Source organism: Cynoglossus semilaevis, chromosome 16, assembly GCF_000523025.1.
Source record: "Cynoglossus semilaevis isolate Cse_v1.0 chromosome 16, Cse_v1.0, whole genome shotgun sequence".
In the NCBI taxonomy this organism is placed as follows: Eukaryota; Metazoa; Chordata; class Actinopteri; order Pleuronectiformes; family Cynoglossidae; genus Cynoglossus; species Cynoglossus semilaevis.
In genome coordinates, this window is record NC_024322.1 from 15,950,610 (window position 1) to 15,976,812 (window position 26,203).

General features: G+C 47.6%; 1 protein-coding gene across 1 annotated transcript in view; it reads left to right on the forward strand.

The window, feature by feature from the left end:
* ttn.1 (titin, tandem duplicate 1) overlaps positions 1–26,203 on the forward strand; it is a 131,824-nt gene that overhangs the window by 2,798 nt on the left and 102,823 nt on the right. The window contains exons 3-50 of the mRNA XM_025063733.1: positions 345–448; positions 544–747; positions 1,004–1,291; positions 1,617–1,693; positions 1,779–1,993; positions 2,106–2,250; positions 2,827–3,030; positions 3,123–3,242; positions 3,684–3,932; positions 4,695–4,760; positions 4,843–5,101; positions 5,185–5,254; positions 5,485–5,679; positions 5,778–5,920; positions 6,007–6,149; positions 6,256–6,483; positions 6,576–6,811; positions 6,889–7,121; positions 7,210–7,374; positions 7,456–7,624; positions 7,708–9,395; positions 9,499–9,777; positions 9,862–10,128; positions 10,206–10,478; positions 10,572–10,835; positions 10,911–11,171; positions 11,257–11,517; positions 11,606–11,869; positions 11,950–12,210; positions 12,290–12,550; positions 12,628–12,888; positions 12,963–13,104; positions 13,189–13,357; positions 13,446–13,677; positions 13,759–14,043; positions 14,125–14,235; positions 14,313–14,501; positions 16,794–16,844; positions 17,471–21,013; positions 21,801–22,079; positions 22,199–22,765; positions 22,924–23,205; positions 23,418–23,696; positions 23,777–24,058; positions 24,464–24,742; positions 24,843–25,130; positions 25,227–25,505; positions 25,585–25,893. Coding sequence (XP_024919501.1) covers positions 358–448; positions 544–747; positions 1,004–1,291; positions 1,617–1,693; positions 1,779–1,993; positions 2,106–2,250; positions 2,827–3,030; positions 3,123–3,242; positions 3,684–3,932; positions 4,695–4,760; positions 4,843–5,101; positions 5,185–5,254; positions 5,485–5,679; positions 5,778–5,920; positions 6,007–6,149; positions 6,256–6,483; positions 6,576–6,811; positions 6,889–7,121; positions 7,210–7,374; positions 7,456–7,624; positions 7,708–9,395; positions 9,499–9,777; positions 9,862–10,128; positions 10,206–10,478; positions 10,572–10,835; positions 10,911–11,171; positions 11,257–11,517; positions 11,606–11,869; positions 11,950–12,210; positions 12,290–12,550; positions 12,628–12,888; positions 12,963–13,104; positions 13,189–13,357; positions 13,446–13,677; positions 13,759–14,043; positions 14,125–14,235; positions 14,313–14,501; positions 16,794–16,844; positions 17,471–21,013; positions 21,801–22,079; positions 22,199–22,765; positions 22,924–23,205; positions 23,418–23,696; positions 23,777–24,058; positions 24,464–24,742; positions 24,843–25,130; positions 25,227–25,505; positions 25,585–25,893 — 15,406 coding nt within the window. The 5' untranslated portion in view covers positions 345–357. The remainder of the gene's footprint in view (positions 1–344; positions 449–543; positions 748–1,003; positions 1,292–1,616; positions 1,694–1,778; positions 1,994–2,105; positions 2,251–2,826; positions 3,031–3,122; positions 3,243–3,683; positions 3,933–4,694; positions 4,761–4,842; positions 5,102–5,184; positions 5,255–5,484; positions 5,680–5,777; positions 5,921–6,006; positions 6,150–6,255; positions 6,484–6,575; positions 6,812–6,888; positions 7,122–7,209; positions 7,375–7,455; positions 7,625–7,707; positions 9,396–9,498; positions 9,778–9,861; positions 10,129–10,205; positions 10,479–10,571; positions 10,836–10,910; positions 11,172–11,256; positions 11,518–11,605; positions 11,870–11,949; positions 12,211–12,289; positions 12,551–12,627; positions 12,889–12,962; positions 13,105–13,188; positions 13,358–13,445; positions 13,678–13,758; positions 14,044–14,124; positions 14,236–14,312; positions 14,502–16,793; positions 16,845–17,470; positions 21,014–21,800; positions 22,080–22,198; positions 22,766–22,923; positions 23,206–23,417; positions 23,697–23,776; positions 24,059–24,463; positions 24,743–24,842; positions 25,131–25,226; positions 25,506–25,584; positions 25,894–26,203) is intronic.

Sequence of the window (26,203 nt, forward strand, 5' to 3'; positions counted from 1 at the left end):
TATATATATATATATATATATAGACCGCCCCCCCCCGAAAACACACCTTTAACCCATGCCTGTGGAGCAGTGCACTCTCTCAGCTTTGCTCGGGGCCCAGATGAATTTCCACCAGAACCAGGGTTGGATGGAGACTCCAGTAACTAGCCTGATTTTCTTAGCAGTAGCAGTAGCAGGCCATAGACGTAACTTTCCCTTTGACTTCCTGTTTTACTTTCTTGTTTGAAAAACTTCCATGTTTGTATTTCAGACTCTCTGTTTGTGTTTCTGACCATTTGTTACTTTTTGTTTGTTTGTATCACTGACTTCCTGTTTGTATCACTGACTTCCTGTTTGTGCTCTAGGGTGCCCGAAGTCATGGCAACAAAAGCACCAACATTCACACAGCCGCTACAGAGCGTTGTGGCACTTGAGGGTAGTGCCGCAACGTTCCAGGCTCAAGTCAGTGGTAAGAACTGTTTTAATCTCATTGTAATGTGAAATGAATTCAGATTTAAAATTTCAGATTTAATAATTTCTCTCATCGTCCTCATGGCCATGCAGGTTCTCCAGTTCCTGAGGTGAGCTGGTTTCGTGATGGCCAGGTTCTTTCTGCTGCTGCACTACCGGGCGTACAGATCTCGTTCAGCGACGGCCGCGCTGTTCTGACGATCCCCGCCGTCACGGCAGCCCACAGTGGCAGATTCTCTGTCAGAGCTACCAATGGAGCCGGACAGGCCACCAGCACCGCAGAACTGCTGGTCACAGGTGAGACCATGGAGATCAATAACAACAACAACAACCAGCACACACCAATCCCCCAAAACCCTTTGGTTCTTCTCCTTTATGAGTTCTTCTTTCCCGCTTCAGCTCTTGGTCATCTTTCTTTCTTTCTTTCTTTGATTTTAAAAAGTTGATCACTGTCTGCAGTCAGATCATGGTCCTGCAGCTTTGGTCTGTTTCCTGTCCGTAGTCTGTGGCAAAGAGTCTGATGACTGATAAATATCCACTGTGTCCCCTGTAGCGGAGACGGCGCCACCTAGCTTCCTTCAGAGGCTGCAGAGCTCTGCAGTGTGCCAGGGCAGCCAGGTGAGATTGGACGTGCGGGTTGCAGGAATCCCTAAGCCAGTCGTGAAGTTCTACAGAGAGGGCGCTGAGATCCAGAGCTCATCTGACTTCAAGATCCAGCAGGACGGCGACCTTTACAGTCTTCTTATCGCTGAGGCCTTCCCTGAGGATTCTGGGACCTATTCTGTGACTGCTACCAACAGTAGTGGGCGTGCTACTTCTACCGCTGAACTGCTGGTTCAAGGTAAGCATGCTATGGGAATAAGTAGCCATGCCTCATGTGAATAGTTATGTAATAAAATATTACTTTAACAGAAATAAACCTGGGGGGTTGTCAGGTTAACAGAAAAGGCAAGTTAGCCACCACATGCTACCAACTTCTAGCTTGCTATTGCCTGAACTGCTAATGCTAACTTTTTTTCTTTGGTATAAATTAATGAGACACATATCACTGTGTCTCATATCACTGAAACTAATATTTAGAAAAATGATTCCATGGTTCCAGGCCACAGGCTGCTGAGAGACTGGGGCGTGGCATATTCTGTTGATGCTCTTATTTCTGTGTTTAGGTGAAGAAATTCCTGCAAAGAAAACCAAAACTGTCATTTCAACATCACAAAGTTCACGTCAGACTAGAATGGAACAGGTACCAGGCACTGAAGTCCACAAATAAAATCTATCAAAGTTTGATGTGTCTCTGCCTCAGCAACTCTGTACCTCTCTGCCCACAGAGGATGGACGCAAGGTACCAGACAACTGCCACGATGGAGGCAGAAGGGGCGGAGTTTTCACTGCAGCTCGCACACAAGACTCCACCCAGAGTTCCTCCCAAACCCACGTCAAAATCCCCGACTCAAGCGACTCTGGTGTCCAAGGTGACGATTGGACGTCAGCAATCACCTTCACCTGTGCGTCCTGTCAAGGCTCCATTGGCTAGTCCTGTCAGGTGGGTGGAGCTCCAACGGTAGTGGCCTTGGGCCTCAGCTGTGATGTCACTGCTGGATGTCAAAGCATCACACTCACATGCACCTCCCTGTTCTCTGTCTGGACCCAACCAGGCCGGTGAGGTCGCCCGTCTCAACCCGCCGTCAGATGGTGGCTGGTGCTGATGTCCTGCCCCCATGGAAACAGGAAGGCTACGTATCGGAGGTCAGTTACAGAACTAAAGTCGTCGAAGTCGCTGGGGCTGCAGGAGTCACACAGGTGAGGTCCGAGAGGCGACCAGTTCATAACGTTGTCTGTAGTGATGACATGTTGGTGTCATGATGGTGTCAGGTTGATGTTAATGTCATCAACACAAGTCTCTGCATGTGTCCTTTGTCTCTTGTCCTTAAATCCATCCACAACGTCTTGATGCAGCATCTGATGATCTGGTTTCTACAGGCCTGCCAGGCTTTGACAACCAATAAATAAAAGGATCTTTTATTGATTCATCATCACACGCCACGTGACCTACTTGACCTTTACATTAGTGTATCAGCCCTGCAGAGACGGGCCTCTTGTATACTACACATATTTGGATGGATGAGTCTTCATCTGAGCAATTCTTGTTGTAATACTGCCCTCCTGGGTTCACCAATATTCTTCCTGGACCACAGGTGGACTTCCTGTGTCATCAGAACACTTCTTGTGTCATTCACTCATGTTCTGTTCACTTGGAACATTTCATTCATTACTTCCCATTGAAGTCTGTCTTGAAGCTCTAAAATAATTCAGGTTCCACCTCTGAGCTAGCGTCCCCCTTTCCTGAGTGCTTTCTGGTTCTGGTTTTGTCTCCAGGAAGCAGAAGGTCATAGAGCAGGGGCAGTGGCCAAGGTTCTGGCAGCTGTCGACCTGGCTCGTATCCGTCAGCCGATGTATGGTGAGGGAGGGGCCCTCGAAGAGGAGATTGAGCTTGTAGGTGCTAAGATAAAGCAGCAGCAGGTTGTTGGAGAAGAATGGAAAACCACCATGGGGCAGGCAGAACAAATGATTACTGAACAGGTAATCGATCAGGTAGACGGCCCACAGAACGTTACTCAGAGCTTGTCGCATTGGTGGCCAACAATGATTAACATCCTGAACTGTGTTGGTTACAGCAGATACTGAAAGTGACAGATAAACACGCCCTGGTTGATGCAGGTGTCACACCTTCACCAGGTCCACAGTTCACTGTCTCCAAAGTTTCTGTCCCAAAACCTGAGGCTAGTATCGAGGTAAGCCGTTTGGCAGTGGTAGTCAACATCATTAGGCTAATGTCAGTTTAGCTAGCTTTGGCTAATAATGCTAACCAGCAAATGTTTAGTTTTTAAATTAGAATTAGATTTTCTGAACAGTGTGCTTTGTTAGCCCTTCTACTTAACAACCACGTTAACACTAGCATTAGTTTTAGCCAACACCAGGACAGGTAGCGGAACATACCGTGGCTACCTACCTGGGCTAATCAAATTCAAATTCTGACATGGAATGTTGCCTGAAACTCCACCTGCTTTTAATAATAATCCAGATTAATCCAGCTTCATCTAAACCCCCACCCCCCAACCTACCTGAACCTAGCCTTAATCAAACTAATGAAGTGTAGCTCCTCCGTCCACTGTGGGTTAACACGGACTTGTCCTTGACACGGTCTGGCTCTTCCTCCTCTCTGGCTCGGTCAGGTCTCCAGCACCAGCTCAGCCATTGCTGCTCTGCACAGAGAGCTTTCCGCCTCCTCCGCCAGCGCCAGGAAGATGATCAGGCCAGTCAAGTCTCCAAGTCCGGGCCGAAGGGTAACTGAGGTTACTTCATTGCAAGAACCTGTTCCTCCGCCGTTTAAGGACCCCTCGTGGAAATATGGCTTGGAGGCACAGAGGGGTGTGCTGTACTCAGGGGACGCGAAGCAGATCAGAGAGGAATGGGAAATCCAGGTTTGTGATGGAGCGTCATGAGCAGGAACCTGAACAGGAAAAGGATATATTCTTCAATGACCCCACCCCTAAAACTTGTTTTAGGGGAAGGGTCATTGAATTAACTCTGTCCTTTTAACAACATGTTAACTACAAACCTTGTCCATGCCGCTGATCTGCCGTCTCTGCTTCTGAATCGGTCCATCCTCCCTTTGTCTTCTCTCTTTTTTTTTTTGTCTTTGTGTGTCACCATGTTTTGGATTGTTACATGTTTTTTACAAGAATCAACTGAATCACTTAACCAATCATATTATGTCCTGTTCCATAGGTAGTCCAATAAATAAACTTAATCAGTTTGAACTCGGATCATCTACGTCAGGTAGCTGTAATCTACCGCTGCTCCATTTATTGGTCCATACCTTCTGGCAGACTGAATAACGTACTAGAAGGTCTATGTCCAGAATTTTGCTGAAAATGTATTTTTATTTTGAGAGTTCCATTTAAGTCAGTCTCCTCTACTATGTCAAAGACATCCACAGTGTGGCAGCATTTAGTAAAAATAGATAACTAGTAATAATGAGTCAATTTTCAGTGGAAATTGAACAACTTCAGGCGACCAAGACTTTCTTTGGTTGATCACAGCCCTAATCTACACTGGACTCTACTACTCCACCTGTCTGATGCTGACGCAGCTCGGACCAGTTTTCTAACTTCATCATGAGTCCTGGTACTCTGAAGGAGTAGAGGCTCTGCTTCTTACTTTTTCTTTTGAATATCTGACAGATTGTGGAGAAAGCAGCTGTTTCTATGGCCAGTTCTGGTGTTGTGGTTCCGCCCACACTGGAGTCTGTAAGTAGAACTGTTCTCACAGAACCTCTAACCAGTGCTCCTGCAGGTTTGGGTTAAAGGAGATCTTTGCTACCTTCTGTAGGGTCTGAAAAACACGAATGTGACCGAGGGAGAGTCGGTGACCCTGGAGTGCAGGATTAGTGGTCAGCCAACCCCGGTCATCATGTGGTTCAGGGAGGATTACAAGATTGAGAGCTCCATAGATTTCCAGATCACCTATCAAAATGGATTTGCCAGGCTGGTAATCCGCGAGGCGTTTGCCGAGGACAGTGGCCGCTTCACCTGCACGGCTACCAATGAGGCGGGAACAATCAGCACTTCCTGTTTCCTGCTCGTTCAGGGTGTGTAAAATACTCCAATAGCTCCAGTTGTCATTACTTGCTGCAGCTGATATTTGATGTCATGTGACCACTTCCTCTTTCAGTGTCTGAAGAAATCGAGAGCAGGGAGGAGTTTGTCCTGGTCACTGAACACGTGGAAACTGCTGTAAAAAGGTGAGACCCTTTCCTAACTTTTCCTTAAAGTAGTAAATCATCCGCCCTCAACTGTTCTGACTAAGTCTTGTTGAATGGCACTGGAACCCACTTCTGGCCACCGTGTTTCACACTGAGGCACAGCCTCTTTGCCTCTGCCGCTCTGACTGTGTGTGGATCCGTCCAGAACCCTGAGAACGTTTCCTCAAGGTGTTCTTCCATTGGTTTAACAATGGCGTTTGTTTTTCCAGCGTCACTGAAGAGGAAACAGTGTCTCAGGTGAGCGGGGCTGAGGCTGCGGCTGCCGTTCCCTTCTTCATCAGGATGCCAACCATCCAGAAACTGGTGGAAGGAGGCAGTGTGGTGTTTGAATGTCAGGTTGGTGGCAGTCCAAAACCACATGTCATCTGGAAAAAGAGTGGTGTACCGCTCACCACTGGATACAGGTACGTCAGCCGAGCTTAATCTGGTCATCCAGACGCTGCAGCCTCAGTGTATAACCAGTCAGCACACAATCACATGACCCTACCTTTCTTTCAATCAGATACAAAGTAGCCTATAAGAAAGAGACGGGAGAGTGTAGGTTGGAGATCTCCATGACCTTTGCTGATGATGCCGGTGAATACACTGTGTTTGCCAAGAACCAGCTGGGAGAAGTATCGGCTTCTGCCAGTCTTCTGGACGAAGGTGTGTAATTTGCTGCTTGATTTACTGTTACTGAACCAAAAACGTGTGTGTCTGAAACATCTGAAACATCCTTCTGGGGTCAACAGTGGAATATGAAAGCTACATGAAGAAGCAGGAAACGTTCAGCACTGGCATGGTGATTGACGTTCAGGAGCCCAAACCGGCTGACGTCGCTCCCGTCAGCGTTGTGACAGTGCAGCCCATGACCATGACCATTATTTCAGGGCAGGTGAGCTAACCGCAGTCAGTCAGTCAGTCAGTCAGTCAGTCTGTAAGGGTTGTAGATCTGGTCAACCAGACTGTGATGGATCATTAAAAACCCCTTTCATCTGCAGGAATTCCATCTTTCTGTCATTGAGCAGAAGATAATCCAAGAGATTGAGTTCTCCATCATGAGGATCACCTACAGAGAGATAGTGACTGAGGACGGAGAGTTAATGGTCACTGCCGCCCCCACAGAGGCCACGATGCCTACCTTTGACACCCCCGTCAAAAACTACAGAATTGTAGAAGGAATGGGTGTCACTTTTCACTGTAAGATGACTGGAATGCCCCTCCCCAAGGTACCAAACGCTCTTGTTCAGGAACCAAAATGATACACACATAAGTTTTCTGTTGCTTCACACTTCACACATGTTCCTGTGTCTTTTGTCAGATTGCTTGGTTCAAAGATGGACAGCGCCTCAGACCTAGTGACCGTTTACAGATGGAGGTTCTTCAGGACGGTTTGGCCAGCCTCCGCCTTCCGGTGGTGCAACCGGAGGATGAGGGCGTGTACACTGCTTTCGCCACCAACGTCAAAGGTAATGCTGTCAGCTCCGGGAAGCTCTTCGTGGAATCTTCAGGAGCACCTCAGAGATACACCCCACAGCTTGGATTGCAGAGGATCAGGTGGGTTCTGAGACACTTGCTCAGCTGAGGTGTTTGCTGTGAAGGCCAGGTAGTGATAAAACATCTTTCATTTCCAGGTCCACATCTCCTCGCTCAGTGAGTCGCTCACCTGGTCGCTCTCCCAGCCGCTCCCCTGGACGTTCTCCAGCTCGTAGGCTAGATGAGACTGACGAAGCTCAGTTGGAAAGGCTTTACAAACCCGTGTTTGTCATGAAACCGTCCTCGTGCAAATGTTCTGAGGGTCAAACCGCCAGATTTGACCTCAAGGTTGTCGGCAGGCCAATGCCGGATACGTACTGGTTCCATAATGGTGCGGGCGTGTTTCAGAGTCACCAATACTTCATCTGAGGTTTTGATGTGTACATGCCAATCAAATTTGTTTTTTGTCTTCATTTTAGGACAACAAGTAGTCAGTGACTACACCCATAAGATTGTAGTTAAAGAGGATGGGATTCAGTCCCTGATCATCGCACCAGCTTTGCCGCAAGACTCTGGAGAGTGGACGGTTGTGGCTCAAAACAGAGCTGGACGCTCGTCACTCTCAGTCACCCTCAGTGTTGAAGGTAACGGTCAACAATTGTCTTAGAGTGTGATTTGTTGTGGTTTAACCTTTCAGTGACAAGTTCTACTACGTTGTGTTTTAGCTAAGGAAACCCTAGTGAGACCACAGTTCACTGAGAAGCTAAGGAACCTGAGTGTGAAGGAGGGAACACTAGTGGAACTGGCTGTAAAAGCCATTGGAAATCCTCTGCCTGATATCGTCTGGCTGAAGAACAGTGACATTGTCACACCACATAAACATCCAAACATCAGGTACTAATCAGCTTGACATCTGACAAGAACTTTAAATTTTAAGTTTCACTTTTTCTTATAAAATGTCACAATCATCTTTTCAGGATCGAAGGCAACAGAGGTGAAGCCAAATTCCAGATCCCCACAGCGGTGGGCTCAGACAGCGCCTGGTACACTGCCACAGCCATCAACAAGGCTGGTAGAGACACCACTCGCTGCCGAGTCAACGTGGAGGTTGACTACGTAGAACCTGAACCTGAGAGGAAACTCATCATTCCCAAAGGAACCTACAAAGCCAAAGAAATCGCCCCTCCAGAGGTTGAGCCACTGCACCTCCGGTACGGCCAGGAGCAGTGGGAGGAGGGTGATCTGTACGACAAAGAAAAGCAGCAGAAGCCCATCTTTAAGAAGAAGTTGACCTCTGTTCGCATGAAGCGTTTTGGCCCAGCTCACTTTGAATGCAGACTCACTCCCATCGGTGATCCCACCATGGTGGTGGAGTGGCTGCACGATGGCAAACCTCTGGAAGCTGCAAACAGACTGCGCATGGTCAATGAGTTTGGCTACTGCAGCCTTGACTATGAGGCTGCCTACGCCCGAGACAGTGGAGTCATCACCTGCAGGGCCATAAACAAGTTTGGAGTGGACCAGACCTCTGCCACCCTCGTGGTCAAGGACGAGAAGGGTCTAGTTGAGGAATCTCAGCTACCCGAAGGCAGGGCGCACAGAATTGATGAGATGGAGCGCATTGCCCATGAGGGCGCACTCTACGGCGTAACTACAGAAGAAGAAATTGAGAAAATGAAACCTGAGATTGTTCTTCTGCCCGAATCAGTTCAAGTTCTGGAAGGTGACACAGCCAGATTTAGGTGCAGAGTCACTGGTTACCCAACTCCCAAGGTCAACTGGTACCTCAACGGACAGCTCATCCGCAAAAGCAAGAGATACAGACTCCATTATGATGGTATCTACTACCTGGAGGTCACTGATATCAAGTCCTATGACTCAGGTGAGGTCAAAGTGATGGCGGACAACAACCTGGGCTCTGCAGAGCACACCGTGAAGCTGGAGATACAGCAGAAGGAGGACTTCAGAACTCATCTGCGCCGCGCTCCAGAGGCCAAAACAACCGAGGCTGCACCGGAACCTGGAAAAATACAATTTGAGGTTGTGAAAACAGAAAAGGCTGCAGAGGATTCACAGAAAGAAGTCGTGATGCTGAAGAAAACCCAAAGAATTGTCCACGAGAAAGCCACGGAGGAGTCGGAGGAGCTGAGAAGCAAGTTCAAGCGCAGAACTGAGGAAGGATATTATGAATCAATCACTGCTGTGGAGCTCAAGTCACGCAAGAGGGACGAGAGCTACGAGGATCTGCTGAAAAAAACAAAAGAGGACCTTCTCCACCATGCCAAGGAGAAAGAAGAGGCTGAGAAGAAAAAGGAAGAGGAGCGTCGCAAACTAACAGCCAAGGCTTTGAAGCCAGAGAGGATTAAGCTCTCAGCCAGCATGGAAGCTCCAAAAATCTTGGAGCGGATCACAAGTCAGACAGTCGCTCAAGGAGACGAGGTCAAGTTCAGGGTAAGAGTAGTTGGCAGACCAGACCCTGAGTGTTTGTGGTTCAAGAACGGCGTTCAGCTGGAGAAGTCTGATCGCATCTACTGGTTCTGGCCAGAGGACCACGTCTGTGAGCTGGTCATCAGGAATGTGAGAGCAGAGGATTCTGCCAGCATCATGGTCAAAGCTTCCAACAAAGCCGGGGAGACTTCCAGCCATGCATTCCTCTTAGTACAAGGTAAGACAAAACAAAAAACAAAAAAATACTCAGCAGCTTCAGGTACTGGCTTTGACCCAAACATGGAACATTTATGCACAAATACTTGTTCTTGTATCTGCAGCAAAACAGGTCATCACTTTCACGCAGAAGTTGGAGGATGTCAACGCCAAAGAGAAAGACACCATGGCCACCTTTGAGTGTGAGACCAGCGAACCTTTTGTCAAAGTCAAATGGCTGAAGAACGACATGGACATCTTCTCCGGAGACAAGTATAGGATGCACTCGGACAGAAAGGTTCACTTCCTGTCGGTGCTAGTCATCGACATGAGAGATGATGCTGAATACACCTGTGTTGTTGTGGAGGATGACGTTAGGACAACTGCCAGACTGCTCGTAGAAGGTGGGACTGGTCTTCTAGACCCAGAACCCGTTTCTCACGACAACTGTGGACTTTAACCTCTGACCTTGGTTCTTTTACAAACAGGTGCTCCACTGGAGATCCTGAAGCAGCTGGAGAACACTGAAGTACCAGAGACCTACTCAGCAGAGTTTGAGTGTCAGGTGTCACGCGAAGATGCCGAAGGCAGCTGGTTTTTCAGGGACAAAATGCTGTCTCAAAGCAGCAAGTACGTCATGATGTCCCGTCGTGGAAGACACTGCCTGTCTGTCAAAGACGTGAAAAAGGAGGATCAGGGAAAATATTCCTTCAAAGTGGGCGAGTTTCAGACCAGCGCCTCGCTTAAGATGAAACGTGAGTATTTTGATTTGGTCAAAAATATTTCAAATCTAAATGTGGTGCCTCCAGTCACAGGTTTACCTTTGTTTCAGTGCGACCCGTGACCCTGATTCAGCCTCTGGCTGACCTGACTGTTTGCGAAGGAGACATTGCTCAGATGGAGGTGAAGTTCTCCCAGGAGAACGTTGAAGGGAACTGGCTGAAGAATGGGAAGCCAGTCACGGCCACGGAGCGTGTTCATCTTGTAATTGACAGACAGACCCACAAAATTCTGATTGAAAACACCACCAAGGACGACCTGGGAGCATACTCCTTTGTTGTTCCTGCTCAGGAGATCTCAACTTCTGCAAAACTGTTTGTCCAGAGTAGGTCTATCCACAACAAGTTAGCAGAATGTTAACAGGTTTCTGTTTGCAAAATACAGTTTCATTAAAAAAAAATCTCAACTTTCTTTGCAGCTATCAGCGTTGTTATCCCACTGAAGGACATCAGTGCCGTTGAGGGAACCAAAGCTGTTCTAGAAACCAAGATCACCGCCCAGGACGTCAGTTCTGTGAAATGGTACCACAATGACCAGCTGCTCTCAGCCAGCGACAGAATCCAGATGGTGGCGAAGGGAGTCAAGCAGCGGTTGGTCCTCAACAGAACATACGCTTCAGATGAAGGCAACTATAAACTTATTGTCGGACGTGCGGAGACCAGCTGCAGACTGACTGTTCAGAGTAAGTCCATCTAGGAGATGTGCATGTTTGGCAGCTCCCGCTGCACACTGTCTGACCTGTGACCTTATATTTCAGCTGTACAGATTCTGAAACCAATGAAGGACAAGGAGTGCTCCGAGTCGGACAACGTGACTTTCGAGGTGGACGTTTCTCACCCGGGTATCGACGCCTTCTGGACTTTCAAGAGGCAGCCTCTTAAAGCTGGTCCCAAGTACAAGATGGAGTCCAAAGACAAACATCACAAGCTGACGGTCATGAATGCGATGAAGGATGAAGAAGGAGAGTACATGTTCTCTGCTGGGGAGAAGACCTGCAGCGCCTCCCTCACTGTAACAGGTTCGTGCAGGTTTTGCGTTCACCACAACATCAAATGACTGCAGAAAACTGCTTCTAACTGACATGTTTCACATCATCTCAACAGGAGGCGCTATCAAGAAACCTCTGCGTGATCTGGTTGTTGCCGACTCCCAGACCGCCGAGCTGGAGTGTGAGGTCTCCAACCCCACCGCAGAGGGCAAATGGCTAAAAGACGGCCAACCTGTGGATTTTAGTGAGAACGTAGTGAGTGAAGTCAACGGCACAGTTAGACGCCTGGTCATCGGCATCACCAAAGCCACCGACATTGGCGAGTACACGTACCAGGTGGCCACCTCCAAGACATCCGCCACCCTGAAGGTTGAGGGTAAGTCAATATTCCTGTGTGTGTGTGTGTGTCCCCTTCACCACACAACAACAACACTAATAGCTGCCAACCACATTGGTCTCCGCAGCTGTAAAAGTGAAGAAGACTCTGAAGAATCAAAACGTGGTTGAGACTCAGGAAGCTCTCTTCGTCCTGGAGTTGACCCATGAAAACGTGAAAGGTGCACAGTGGATCAAAAATGGTGTGGAGATTCAGACCGGCGATAAATGTGAGATCACAGTTGAAGGCACAGTCCACACCCTGAAGATCAGAGACTGCAACATGCAAGACGAGTCCGTCTATTCCTTCAAACTAGGAAAACTGTCGGCCAACGCCCGGCTGAACGTCGAATGTAAGTAAACATGACTCACGGGAGCACGGGCGGACCAGGTACACCAATAGCCTCTGACAACCTTCACATTTCCCTTACAGCGATCAAGATCTTGAAGAAGCCAAAGGACGTGACATCATTGTTGGGCGCCACTGCCGTGTTTGAAGTTGGCATCTCAGAGGAGAACATCCCTGTGAAGTGGATGTTTAACAAAACGGAACTGAAGACAAACGGAACCTACAAAATTCTCTCTGAGAAGAAAAACCACAAACTGATCATCCAGGACGTGGACTCCAGCAAAGAGGGCGAATATGTGGCGGTGGTTGGGCGCCTGCAGTGCAGCGCTCGCTTATATGTGGAAGGTAAGAATCAGCAGCAAAGAACTAAAGGCAGTTGTTAATGTTTTTGAGACTGACATGTTGTGATCGCACATTCCCTCAGCCCTAAGAGTCACCAAAAGCATGAAGGACGTAAAAGTTCCTGAGACCCAGGTGGCAACATTTGAGTGCGAAGTGTCCCATGTCAATGTCCCATCCACTTGGCTGAAGAATGGGGTGGAGATTGAGATGAGTGAAAGGTTCCGGTTCACAGTTCAGGGGAAGGTGCACGGGCTGAAGATTGTGAACAGCTGCCAGGACGACTCTGGAGAGTACACCTTCGTCTGCGGCACTGACCGTGTCTCTGCCACACTCACCGTCAACCGTGAGCTTCTCCTCTCAGATGCTTTTGATGTCGTCTTTGTTGTCACAGTTGCCTAAGCCTTGTTCTTCTTGTTGCAGCCATTCTGATTACAACCAAGCTGCAGGACCTGAACACTCAGGAGAAAGAATCCATTACATTTGAGGTGAATGTGAACTATGAGGACATCGCCTTCAAGTGGCTGAAGAACGGCTCCGAGATCCGGTCCACCGACCGTTGTCAAGCGCGCTGTCGTCAGCTCTCGCACACCCTGAGCCTCAGGAATGTCCACTTTGGAGACGGGGCTGAATACACCTTCATGGCTGGTTCCGCAGTCACCAGCGCTAGACTTTTTGTGGAAGGTAACATTAAGGATCCTGAAAATGGACTTCTGTGAAGCCACGTTCTTTCTGCTGACTTTACTGTTTTCACGCAGCCCGCATCGTGGAGTTTACTAAACACCTAAAGGACCTGAAGATCACAGAGAAGAAGAGGGCCACGTTTGAGTGTGAAGTTTCCGAACCTAATGTCCAGGTAATGTGGATGAAGGACGGCCAGGAGCTGGAGATGTCGGACAGGTAAGTTGTCTCACATTTTTTCACATCACCTTCTTGAAGTTAATCCTGAATTTAAGGAGCCTATTTAACCTTTATCCCCTATAGCTACAAAATGAGCTCTGAGAAGTTCACGCACCGCCTCGTTCTGCCCTCTGTCCGTCTGTCTGATGCTGGCGAGTTCACTGCTGTTGCTGGGTCCAGCATGTCCAAATGTCATCTGACTGTGGAGGGACGGGACGTGAAAATATCTGAACCTGTCAGCAGACACGTAACTGTGAGTACAGTCTCTTCACAGACCTGCCCACTGTACAGACTGACCATGTAGGAGTCAATACTTCAATACCACTCTGCTGGTCTTCCAGGTCATCGAGAAACACAGAGCCACCTTTGAGTTTGAGGTGAACGAGGATGATGTGGAAGGTCACTGGATGAGGAATGGTGTGGAGATCCAGATCTCAGCAGAAGAGCGCTTCAGCTACGCCACGATCAGGAGGCTTCACCGCCTCACCATCTCAGAGACCTACAGGAGCGACGCTGGAGAGTACACCTTCCGAGCTGGCAAAAACCAGAGCACAATGAACCTTCATGTCAAATGTGAGAATGCGCTGCTGGTGTAATAATCCAGAAACATGTTTATCAGAACCTGTTACCAATGATTTGTTGTTTAATTTGCAGTGCCGGAGCCTCCTGAGATTGTGCGTCAAATGACACCACAGACGGTGATGATGGGCAGGTCTGCGCGGTTCTCTGTGCTGGTGTCTGGTCTCCCCGCACCTCAGGTGTCCTGGTACAAGGACTCAGAGCTTCTGTTGGTGGACGACAAGTGCAAACTCCTCCATGATGAAGGCGAGCATACGCTGCTGCTGTTGGAGGTCTTTGTTGAGGACTCTGCTATCTACAGCTGTGAGGCCAAGAATGACTATGGAGAGGCCAGAAGCTCCGCCTCTCTGACTGTGGAAGGTACTCTGCCCAAAAACATTTTCTGAGTTTTCTGAACCCAATCAAAACAGGCCTTTATACCTAATTGATCTTCTCTGACAGTTCCTGAAGTCGTGGTTCCCATCTCCGCCCCGGTCCTTATCTCGCCGCTGAAGGACATTCTGGTCTCCGAGGGAAGCCCCGCTCACTTACAGTGTAGCGTCTCAGGAGAAGGTGAGGTCCATTTCCGTCCTCATCTGTTCTTCATCAGGTCTGAGTACTAACATTTCTGACGGTTTGTGTTTCTGCAGATCTTCAGATCTCTTGGTTCAGTAAAAACCGAGAGATCAGGGATTCGGAGGTCTTCAGGATGTCTCGTGATGGTGACACCTGCTACTTGGACATTTCTAATGTAGTCCCTGCCCATGAGGGAGAGTATTCCTGTGTTGCCGCTAATTCAGCGGGAATGGTCACATGTGCCGCATCACTTCATTTGGATGGTGAGTCTATCTGATGATGTTAGTGGCTACATATTCACATAGATAAGCTATAGTTTAGCCATTAACCATCATTGACAACTAATGCTAAGATAGATTATAACTCGAGGATAATAACATTTTGTCCGCTGCTAGTGCTAAGGATGTGTGGCATATATAACATGTACATGTGCTGTGAAATGATAAGACAACAATCTTTATGTTAAAAGTTGTAAATACAGATAATGAAGTTTTTATAAAGATAAACAAAAGTTTAATTTCAGAATGATCAGAGTTAAAAAAAACACAGTTTTTTGTTCAATTAGAATGTGTCAAAAACAAACGTTGGTTTTTAGTTTAGCATGCAACCGTTAGCTAAACTGTGTTAACACAGTGTATGAAAAATATTTTCAGCTTTGTTTATTTAAAAATTGAGTTTTCTTTGTAAGTAAGACTTGCTGGGTTCTCTTAAGGAGAGCAAAGATGTTACTGCTTATAAAAAAGGAAAAAAAAACCTAAACAGGGCAACTTTGGACTCTGGTCTCTGACACCAAGACCTGGTCAAAAGATATTTAGCTGAGAATGTTGAATGTTGGTTCTAATCCCTGGAGTCTGTTCTGATCTTCCCTGTTGACCGTTGATATGAACCTTTGGTTGTGGTCAAGCTCTGACCCACCCCTCAGCTCCACAATGCTCTTCACCAAGAACCAACTCCGCGAAGACCTGGAGGCAGAATCATATGCTGACATAACTGTTGTACTCTTTTTTGCTACCCAGATAAAACAGGTGATGCTAAGCTAAGTCAACATGTGGAGGCTCACACTGAGAGTTTCTACTCTAGCTCAGTGGAACACACCACCCACACTGTTCAGTTCTCACAGACAGTCTCCCAGACGTCGTCTGTGTCTTTGAAGACGGTGGAGTATCAGATGGAGAGCGTGGGCTCGGCTCAGAGCACATCTGAAAGCAGCTTAGAAGTCAAACTCTCCAACCGTCCAAATCTGCTCGTGGAGCTGAGTGACTTATGGGTGAAAAGTGGCGAAATGGCAGAATTCAGCTGCTTATTTGACGGACAGCCTTTTACGGCTGTGGTGTGGGATCATAACGGCCAGAGCCTGGTGGACACGCAGCGAGTCGTAAGTTCGCAGACTGGTGGTTTATTGTCCCTGGTCATTCAGGGTGTGGGTGTGGCAGACCAGGGTTTATACCGCTGCACCGCCACCAACCAACATGGCCAGAACAGCTCGTCGGCCCAGCTCACTGTTGAAGGTGGTGAATCTTTCTTTTTTTTGTCATTCTTTGAAGCCATTAGGTCCATACCACTGCCAGTCCTGCTCCAGCCCTTCTTCCCAACCTGAAACAGATCTTCTAGCCTGTAACTGTTAGCATATCAGAATAACAGAAGTAATAATAGCAGTCACCCTGCTCCTGCTGTCCCAGCTTGACTAACCTCATTCTCCATCCTTACTAACCTTCTTAGTCGTTAGAGTCCTGCCTCTGTACTCTGACCCCTAATGCCTCTCCCTAACTTTATCTCACCCAGCTAAGGAAGCAAATGTCAAAGCAGAAACTCAAATACCTACAGATTCTGTTCAAAGACAGTCTCAGACTGGCCAAGAATTCCTTGGAGGCTCCTCTGAGCCGGTTCAACAGGAGGCTGTGGAGAAGCCGGGACCTCCGCCTCCCTCCTGTCAGAGACTGTACAGCTTTATCAGTCTGCTGTACTTCCCTGACGTCTTTCCAAATGACCACAAGAGCCGTCTCCTCCACTGTCCCAACTTCCTACTCAAAGTTCATCCAAAGCTGTTGGTCCCAAACAGATCCGATGGTTCATGTGTCTGGATTAAGAAGGGGGTTCCTTCTCCGTTTGTCACTTGGCTTTATGAGCGTTTGAGTTTTGAAGATTGTGTGCGATACTCTATGAAACATGATGGCCCTCTGTGCTGTATGAACCTTAACACTGACACTTGGGGACCAGGGGGCGCTCATGTATCCAAAAAAGCCCCCTCAGCCGGGGATGCTGAGTGCAGCCCGTTGACGAAAGGTTGGCATCTGCATGCTTTGGTCTTTGTGTATACCTGGCCCATTAGGGCCAGCTCACCACACACCCACTCAGGCAGCCAGCAGAGGGCACACATCTCCCACAGGTTTAACCTCATCCCAACAGGGACACAATAAAGTCAGATTAAAGACAAGCATGCAGGACCAAACCTAGTATGGTTGCACGACACTGATTCTAACAGTCTTGCACCATATGAGACTGTATGTCCAGGTCTGAGACCAGTTCTGACCCTTTTGTCTTTTGTGTCTTTACAGTCACCAAAGTGCAAAAGGAACCTGAAAGTCAGGCCCTCAAGGATACAAGAGGTAAATATCATGTTCCCTTGGTTACTACAGGTCCAGATCAGAGAACAAACAGTTAATGAACAGAGAACCTTTAACAAACTTTATAACAGTTCCATCACAAAACCGGATCGGAACTGGTTCAAAAAAACATCCTGGAGACTTCTCCGGCTCATCACAGGGTCACACACTTACATTCACACTCACATTCACCCCGATGGTCAGATCAGAGTGAACCAGTAATTTCTGTGGCCTTGAACATGTTTACAACAGCTCCCCTGCAGAATCCAAATGTGCGTAGGTGATGTGAACGTCTGGTAAACTAGTGAGCAGAAGGTGTAATGCTAAGAAACTGGGCAGAGCGACAGTGTTACTGAATTTGTTCGTTGACAAGGTAAGACCAACCATCTGTAGTCATACAGAGGCCGATTGATTCTCTCAGCCAATCAAATAGTTATGTAGCACCCACCCATCACAAGGTCCAGAGTCTCACCAGCTCTTGTCAGATTACAGTAGGATTAGATCAGATTATAAGACAGTATCAGAATCCAGCCCAAATTTGAATGTTTTTTTTTATCCTGTGTCTAATTGATGATTTTGTTCTCAGGTACATCTTTAATGTTGCCTCAAACTGTTGTTGTTCCACTCAGCCTTTTCTAGCTCTCTGGCTGTCACAGAGGAAGAAGAAGAAACCAGAAAGATCTTCCTGACTGGCCTCACATTACCAGACAAAAACAGACAAACACTTGAACTCAAACCAGACTCTAAGAAAAAAGAAAAACCAGTTTTTCTGAGCCAACTGTCTCCCACAGCAGCTCATGTTGGAGAAACGGCCGTGTTTACGGTCAAAGTGTTGAGTTTTCCCAAACCCTTTGTGCAATGGTTCCACGAAGGACAGGTCATCACCAGCTCCTCCGTCCACATGTTCCTTCACAAGCAAGACGAGTACAGTTTAGTCATCAAACAAGTCCAAAGAGAGTCCGAAGGACAGTACTCTTGTACTTTCAGAAACCGTTTTGGTCAGTGTAGTTGCACGTCGTATTTGCAAGTACAACCAGAAAGGGCCGACAAAGACACGGTGCCCACAGGAAAAGCACCAGAGTTTATAAAGAGAATAGAGTCTGTGCAGGTATCTGAGGGAGGTAGTGCTTGCCTCAGGTACCAGGTGTGTGGTGAACCACAACCACACATTGAGTGGCTCCATGGCAGTGTGTGCCTTCAGCCCAGTGATCTGTGTGAGGTTGTCAACAATCTGGATGGCTCTGGTTTTATTCACATTAAAGTTGTGAAACAAGAGCACAGCGGCACCTACACTTGCCGGGCCTCCAATCTGCACGGTGAGGACTCCTGCTCCTCACAGTTGCTGGTTATCAGGCATGAGCAGCTCCAGCTCAGGAAGTCTGACAGTTTGAAAATATCTATGACGGAGCAGAGCTCAGAATGGACTCACTGGGTGAAAAGTGGCCGTGATCAGGCGGACACCATCATCATTCCCAGTGAGGAGACACAAACACTCAGAGAGCTTGACATTTCTGCTGCTACTCTTCGCAGAGAGCTGCTTACCTATCAGGCAGCAGTGGAGCAGTCTCAGGAAATTGAGGAGAGGGTTTCCGCTGGCCCTGTCCACCCCCCCAAGGTCTGTGCCACTCCTAAAACTCATCTTCACACAGCAACCTTGGTGTCCTCTGTCCAGGAGAATCCCCAGATCACAGACCAACGTTTAAAGCGTCTCCTCAGTCCAGAGGTTGTAGAACCCCAGTTGGCTAAAGAACCCCCGTCCAAACTCAGGGCAGCCACATCTCAGCAGCAGCTTCCACTGGCCACAGTCAGTGCCCAGATGCTGGCGGGTGTCAGTCCTGATCATACAAAATCATCAGCTGAGCCGAGGCCGTGTGTTGTTGCTCCTCAAGTACAACTGGCTCCACCCATGTCCCATGAAACCTCATGTGTGGTTTACAGGCCAGAGGAGGAGCGGGGGTTCAATGTTGAAGAGGGCACCAGGATTTTATACTCTGCTCAGTTTTCAGAGCAGCAGCCAATCACAGAAAGGCATTCTGAGCCACTGCCAGACTTCGGTGCAGCATTCACGCCCTGTGTGAAGAAAGAGCAGGACAATGAAGTAGTCGCACCAGTGGGCCAAAGTCCACTGGTGTTAGCGAAGGAACAAAGCTTAGGGTTACAGACACCTGAGTCAGAGACCATCACTGCAGACAAAGACCGTGTTCACATGTTTGCTGTAGCTGCTGAGGAGACCTATGCCCTGCAGGCTGGACATGTAGAACATGTTCCAAGTATGGAGTCCTCAGTGTCTCTGCATTCTGAGCAGGAACAGCAACCGGTTCTGAACTTGCAGGTTTTCACCAACCTGGAAGTGTTGCAGTCTGAGGAAAACCTGAATTACGTAGAGCCCACTTCAGAGCAGGCTGAGGTCAGAAGTAGTCAGACTCTGCTCCACTCCACGACCAAGGATGACAGGAGAACTGTAGTTTGTGAGGCTACGTCACAGTTAATATCAGAGAGAAACTCCTTGTCAGTTAGACCGAAGACAGAAACGCTCCACCCAAAACACCTACAATGTGTTTCTTCTGTTCAGGTTTTACCGAAAGAAGGCATTCTTGATCTTAGTAAGCCTGACCAGCAGGTGGTGACGCAGAAGCAGGAAAAGGTTAGAAGGCACGCAGCTATGTCAGAGGAGAGAAGAAAGATCACAGCAGGTTTTCACACAGATTTGGATACGACTGTGAGCAGACTTCAGGTGCAGAAGGGCATTGAGTCCAGACCTCCGAGTATCTCAGCCGTCTCCATGCAGCCAATGGGGTTCCTGAAGGAGGAACCACTGACCGCGTCTGTAAAACCACAGCGAGCGCTGGTCCAGACAGAGGACCAGTGGGATAAAATGCAGTCCTTGAATGTCACAGATCTACAGACCCTCCAAGGAGATCACACCAGTAATATCAAAGCTGACAGTATCTGTAAGACTCAGCTGAAAATTGAATCTAAAGTTCCCAGAAAGACTGTTCTCGTAGAACAGAAAGCCCTGACCACCGAGACCTGCACAGCGCTAGAAACCGCTGAGCAGGACTCTGTATCTGGGATGGAGGAAGAACACTTAGTCAGACAGTCAGTGCTGCTGGAGGAGAAGCGGGTCATTACTGAAGAGCAGGCAATCGAGATCCCAAAATTCAAGGTCCTGCCTGTGAGCGTTTTAGCACCGCCCAGACAAGTTTTGTTTGTCCACAAATCTGAGGACACGCAGGTCCTTCCCAAAGAGCTCCACTTTTCCATTCACATCCCACAACCATCCGTTTTGGAGATACGGCATCAGCTCAGAGATGCCCTCCACTCTGCTGTGTCCCAGGATCAGTCTCTGTTACTGATAGAAGCTGTAGGACATTTAGACACCGTGGAGGTTCAGGAGGTTACACCTCAGAGAGAACCACGACGGCCCAAACACACATATCTGATAACCACACCGAAGGCTCTGATAGAGATCACACTGTCGTTTGATGCTAAGCTACCTCAGACCGCCGACCTCCGCTCAGAGCTCCAGGCTGCGCTACAAGCTATGGTTTTCCAAGACCAAAAATGTCTTACATCAGAGCATCGTGTCACCTTTCCCACTGAAAATCTTTGTAAAGCCCAGGTGTCCTTAGCTTCCTCTAAAGACACGTGGTCATCTGTGGTGGAAGATGTTGTGGTAGCAGAGAGTGCAGTCCGGATTCCTCCTACTGTAAGGCAGTCTGCAGAGTACAAGACTGAAGCCACGGCCTCAGCTCAAAGTGCCATTGTTCAGAGTCAGTCTGTGCAGCTAAAGTCAGCCAGAAAGGTCTGTGGAGCTTCTGCCAGGGAACAGGTGGACATTACTGTTGAAGTAAAAACCATTATGAGCGAGACCTTAGATAGTCTGGTGGATTATCCAACAGTGATAGACTCTCTATATGACATTTATGCAGAGGAAAACAGCAAAGTGGTCTTAACCACCACTATAAAGTACGTCACCAGCGTAGAGTGGTTTTTCAACGGGCAGTTGATTAGGTCTGGTAAAGAGTTCAAGTGTTCTAAAGACTGTGACACGTACTCACTGGTGATCGTCAAGGTCGTCAAGGACAGACATCAAGGAGAGTTTGTCTGTGAGGCTAAGAATGAAGTCGGCCGGACCACCACGTCTTCAAAAGTCACTGTGGTCTCCAGAGGTTTGATGATGGACCCTTTGATTTCATCATCAACTAACTGAGCACTTACTGTTGTCTGGAAACCTCAACCTTAACTTGGACTTGAGCAGATCTGTAAAATACAGTGAACTTAACGTTTTGAAAAGAAAGGTTGAGGGTTGAACCAGGCAGCAGCAACATCCTTAGTGTTCATCACATTTCCTCTAGGGTTGGGTACATCGAGATGATGAGGCAAACTTGCATTGATCTATTTTTACACTCAGGTCACAGGAACCTTCAGAACTAACTACAATTAAGAGCTAGATCAGAACCTGGGGATCCTGGTTCTCACACCATCAGAACTGATGATGTGTTGATATAGTTTAGTCTGCAGATTAAGAGCTAGAACAGAACCTGGGGATCCTGGTTCTCACACCATCAGAACTGATGATGTGTTGATATAGTTTAGTCTGCAGCATTTGTCGTTGAAGTTTGGTACCCAACCCTTCAGGTCATCCTTTCATCTACAAAACCTTCAGTGTCATCTTCATTCTTCCTTCTTTTAAGGAACCACCATCACTCTGTCAGACCTTCATCCATCTTCCGCTCCCCCTCCTCCACTGCATGTTGGTTTCTTCTCATTTATCACCACCTGACATTTCTTTCACAACAGGAAACTGACAACTGTTCCCATCCCAGGTTGACAGTAGCTCCATTGTCATCTTAACCTCCACCTCTTCATTCCCCTAACCCCACTCCCCCGTCCCCTGCCCTCTCCTCCACCTGTGTGAATGTTGTTTTCATTCCTCTTCTTCTTTCTCCTTCACAGTGAAACCTGTCTTCAAGCACAGGATTGTTCCTGTGGAAATCAACCTGGGCAGCGGCGCCAAGTTTGAGTGTGAAACCGAGGAAGCGCCCAATGTGAGCTTTAAGTGGTTTAAGGACGGCAACCAGCTCAAAGAGGGTGACAAGTACCGCATCATCAGTCGCTTCAGCTGTTCCGCGCTTGAGCTGTTGATGCCCAATAAGGATGACAGTGGTGAATACACCTGCAAGGCGTCCAACCAGCATGGCAGTGATGAATGCTCTGCCTCTCTGAATGTCACAGGTAAGGTTCCCAGCGTCTTGTTCTGTGTTCGGTGAACTGATCCTCACAGGTTCTTCAGCTCGTTCTCGAATGTAACAGTTGTGCCGCTAATGATTTCTTCTTTCCCTGGACTCTTGTAGAAAAATTTCCCCCTGCCTTTGTGAGCACACCTGACCCTCAGACAATGTTTGTGGGTCAGAGGGCAGTCATTCTGTGTGTGATAACAGGTTCTGCTCCTCTGAATGTGGTCTGGTTCAAAGACGAGCAGCCACTACCCAAAGAGCCCACACGATACCAGAGCTCTTGTGAAAAGAAAAAACACACTCTTGAGATAAAGCAGCTGGTAGTAGCTGACAGTGGGCACTACGTGTGTAGAGTGTCTAACGATGTGGGAACCTCTGAATGCAGCACAGAGCTGCTGGTCCTGGACAAACCTAATTTTGTGAAGCCCCTGGGCCCTGTGGTGGCTGTGATGGGCACTCCTCTGCATCTGGAGTGTCAAGTTGATGAGGACACTGGAGTGAGTGTCACGTGGACCAGAGATGGACGGAAGGTCCACCAGTCTCCCGACTGTAAACTATCCTTTGAGGATAAGGTGGTCACACTAGATATTTTAAAGGCCTCAGTGAAAGACTGTGGCAATTATGTTTGCACTGTGACAAATGAAGCCGGAAGTGCCACCTGCTCCACCCTGGTGAAGGTCCAAGGTAAGATCTGTCCTGTAGTCTTTGTCCCAGTGGTGAAATATCAGAGCTGGAGAATTTCATTTTATTGACATTTCATGATCTCATTTTTGTTTTCTTGGCGAGTTGTTTGTTGTTGCTTTGACTTCACATGGGTTTTTTTTGATGCACGGCCTCTGCAGAGCCCCCAGTGTTTGTAAAAAGGTTGGAGAGCACCACGGTCTGGAAACAGGGTAGCATTGCACGTCTGCAGTGTTCCATTAAAGGATCCCCCGAGCTTCACACAACCTGGTTCTTTAATGACAAGGAGCTGTCAGCAGGGGGCAGATACAGCATGGCTCTGAAGGAGGGCGTGACTACTCTTGAAATTCAAGATGTTGTCATCAGTGATGGTGGAAATTACACATGTGAGGTTTTCAACGAGGCAGGCTGTGAAAGCTGCAGCACTAAAGCTACTGTCAAAGGTGTGTCCACTCAAGTCCGGCTCATTGACACTCAGTTTAGGGCGTATAATAGGGATATAGGGCAGTGCTCAGTACCCCCCCACCCCATCTCCCTCACCTCCCTAAACCCTCTGTCCTCCCATGTGTAAATGAGCCTTCTTTAGGAATAAACAACAGAGTTCTTGATAAGAAAAATAAGTATTTGGCTAAAGCGGGTCACTGTTCTTCTGTAGAACCTCCATCTTTCCAAAAAGAGTTAGTCAGCGTGGAGGCGGTTCGAGGATCTGTGGCCGTGCTGGAGTGCGAGATCTCCGGTTCTCCACCATTTGATGTGTCCTGGAAAAAGAACAAGAAACGGCTGACCTCAAATAAGAAGTTCAGAATCGTTTCACAGGGAGCTCTGGCTGCCCTGGAGATCCACTCGTTTGAAAGCACAGATGTTGGCGAGTACGAGTGTGTGGTCTCCAACGAGGTTGGCTCGGTCTGCTCCAAATCAGTGGCTAAACAGAAAGGTTAGTGAGTAACGTGGGTCTGAACACCAACAGGATAGCGTGTGTAGCTGCGGCTAACGCTGCTGTGACTGTTATTTCAGAACCACCACTGTTTTCAAAGAGGCTCGAGAGCGCCACCGCAGTGCTTGGAAATACAGTGAAACTGCAGGCAACCCTGAAGGGCTCAGCTCCCATTACTGTAAAATGGATGAAAGATTCTGAGCTGATTAGAGACGACGACCCAAATGTCAACATGACATTCGAAAACAATGTGGCCAGCGTTTCCTTCTCCTGTGTCCAGATCAAACACGACGGCAAATACACATGCTTGGCCGAAAACGAGGCCGGGCAACAGAAATGTGAGGCCGTGTTAACAGTACAAGGTCAGAACCCCAAAAAACTGAAAATATCTTTAAAAGGGACACTGCGGGATTTTCTGAAGGTGGTTTTATTAAGGAATAGAATCAGATCTTTTGTAATCAAAGAATGATAAGAATTACAGAGTAAAGTAAGGAACAGTTTTAAGGTTCATCAGAACTAACAACTGGGCCATACACAATTTTCAAAAATGCAACAGCAATAGCTCAACAAAAAGGTTCTTTTGATCCAATGTTAGCCAAAAGAAATTATGACCAATAACCTGGCCGCTGTTGCAGATATGTGACTTTTCCAGTCCTGATTCAAACTTTGTGAAACCATCATTTCAAAACCTTAACTGTCCCTTAAAGTTAACTTAACTCCGGTGTTTAGTTATTTTCCAAATCCAAATACTTGGTGTTGTATTTTAGAACCTGCGAGGATTTTGGATAAAGCAGCGTCCATCAGTGTAACTGCCGGAGATACTGCCACACTAAGCTGCACAATTACAGGCAGTCCTGAACTGAAGGTGAAGTGGTTCAAAGATGAGAAGGAGATGATCAGTGGCAGGAAGTACAAGATAATGTTGAAGGAGAACACAGCCGTCCTGAAGATCATGTCCGCGGACAAAGGAGACACGTCTGTGTACAAGATGGAAGTGTCGAACAAAGTTGGCACAGACAGTTGCTCCTGCTCTGTCACCGTCAGTGGTCAGTTTTCACATCACTAATGTGTCTTTATCCCAAGACCCGACCCGTTTCCCCCCAGTGAATAGAATATAACAAATCTTCATTACATTCTACCTCTCAGATCGTGCCGTTCCTCCATCCTTCACCAAAACCCTCAGGAAACTGGATGCGAGCATTGGTAGTAACGTGACCTTGGACTGCCGGGTCTCTGGTTCCCAGCCAATGGTGGTTCAATGGTTTAAGGACCGTAAAGAGATCCACAGTGACCACAAATATCAGGTGGATTTCACTGAGAACACAGCCACCGTGCAAATTACGAACCTTGAACAAAGCGACAGTGGCGTTTATATGTGTCAAGCCTCAAATGACGCTGGCGAGACCAAGACCAGTGGGATTCTGTCGGTGAAAGGTCAGAGCGGTAAAATCCTCAGTTTGTTAGCATCGGTGGATCATTTTAGCTTTTTTTTTTAACATTTGATGTCCTTTCTCCTTAAAAAAACTCCAGAACCTCCAGCCTTCACGCTAAAACCTGAGTCCCTCGATGCTTCACCAGGATCAAATGTGGTCCTAAAATCAGCATTTGCTGGATCAGCTCCTCTGTTAGTGAAGTGGTTCAGGGAGGAGAAAGAGATTTTTACTGGAGGAAAGTATTCCATAAAGAAAGACGATTCTTCGAGTTCTTTAGAGCTTCACGCCGTCAAACCCAACGATTCTGGGAAATACACATGTCAGGTGTCCAACGAGGCCGGGAAGGTGGACTGCACTGTGGTGCTCTTTGTGAAAGGTGCCCCTTCTTTCCCACTTGCTACTTGAGGTTGTCCATAATATGAACTAACCTTAACGATCTAACTATAAATTTGCAGAACCTCCTTCGTTTACCATGAAGCTGGAGCCGTCGCTGCGGCTGAAAACATCCGAATCTCTGAATCTGTCCTGTAAGGTTCAGGGAACGCCTGTTATCACAGTCACATGGTTTAAAAGTGGCTCAGAAATCCCTTCAGACCACAGACACACGATGGCCTTCGATGGCTCAGTGGCGTCTCTAGTGGTCCAGGACTGCTCAGTGGAGGACAGTGGAAAGTACACCTGTGTGGCGTCCAGTGAGGCTGGAACAGACGAGTGCCACTGCTCAGTGTCAGTCAGAGGTGAATCTTCATTCTACTTAAGCCGATTTTACACTCACCCTCTTCAACCTGGTCCATGTGGACCAGTACTAGTTGGGCTGAGAGACTTATCTAGACCACAGTCAAATATGTCTTCTATAGCATTTTCAAAAAAGTTACAAAAATGATAAAAAATGTAATTATAATATTATATATATTATAATATAATACAGTATTTACTCCTCATCAGTCCATGTTATGTAAGGACTTAATGTAAAAGGAAGTTGGTGCAGTTAATTATTGATATGATTTTCTTAAACATATTCAAAAACAGAGTGGGCCAGACTTGCCTCGTGAGACTCCCCAGGACTAAACTCTC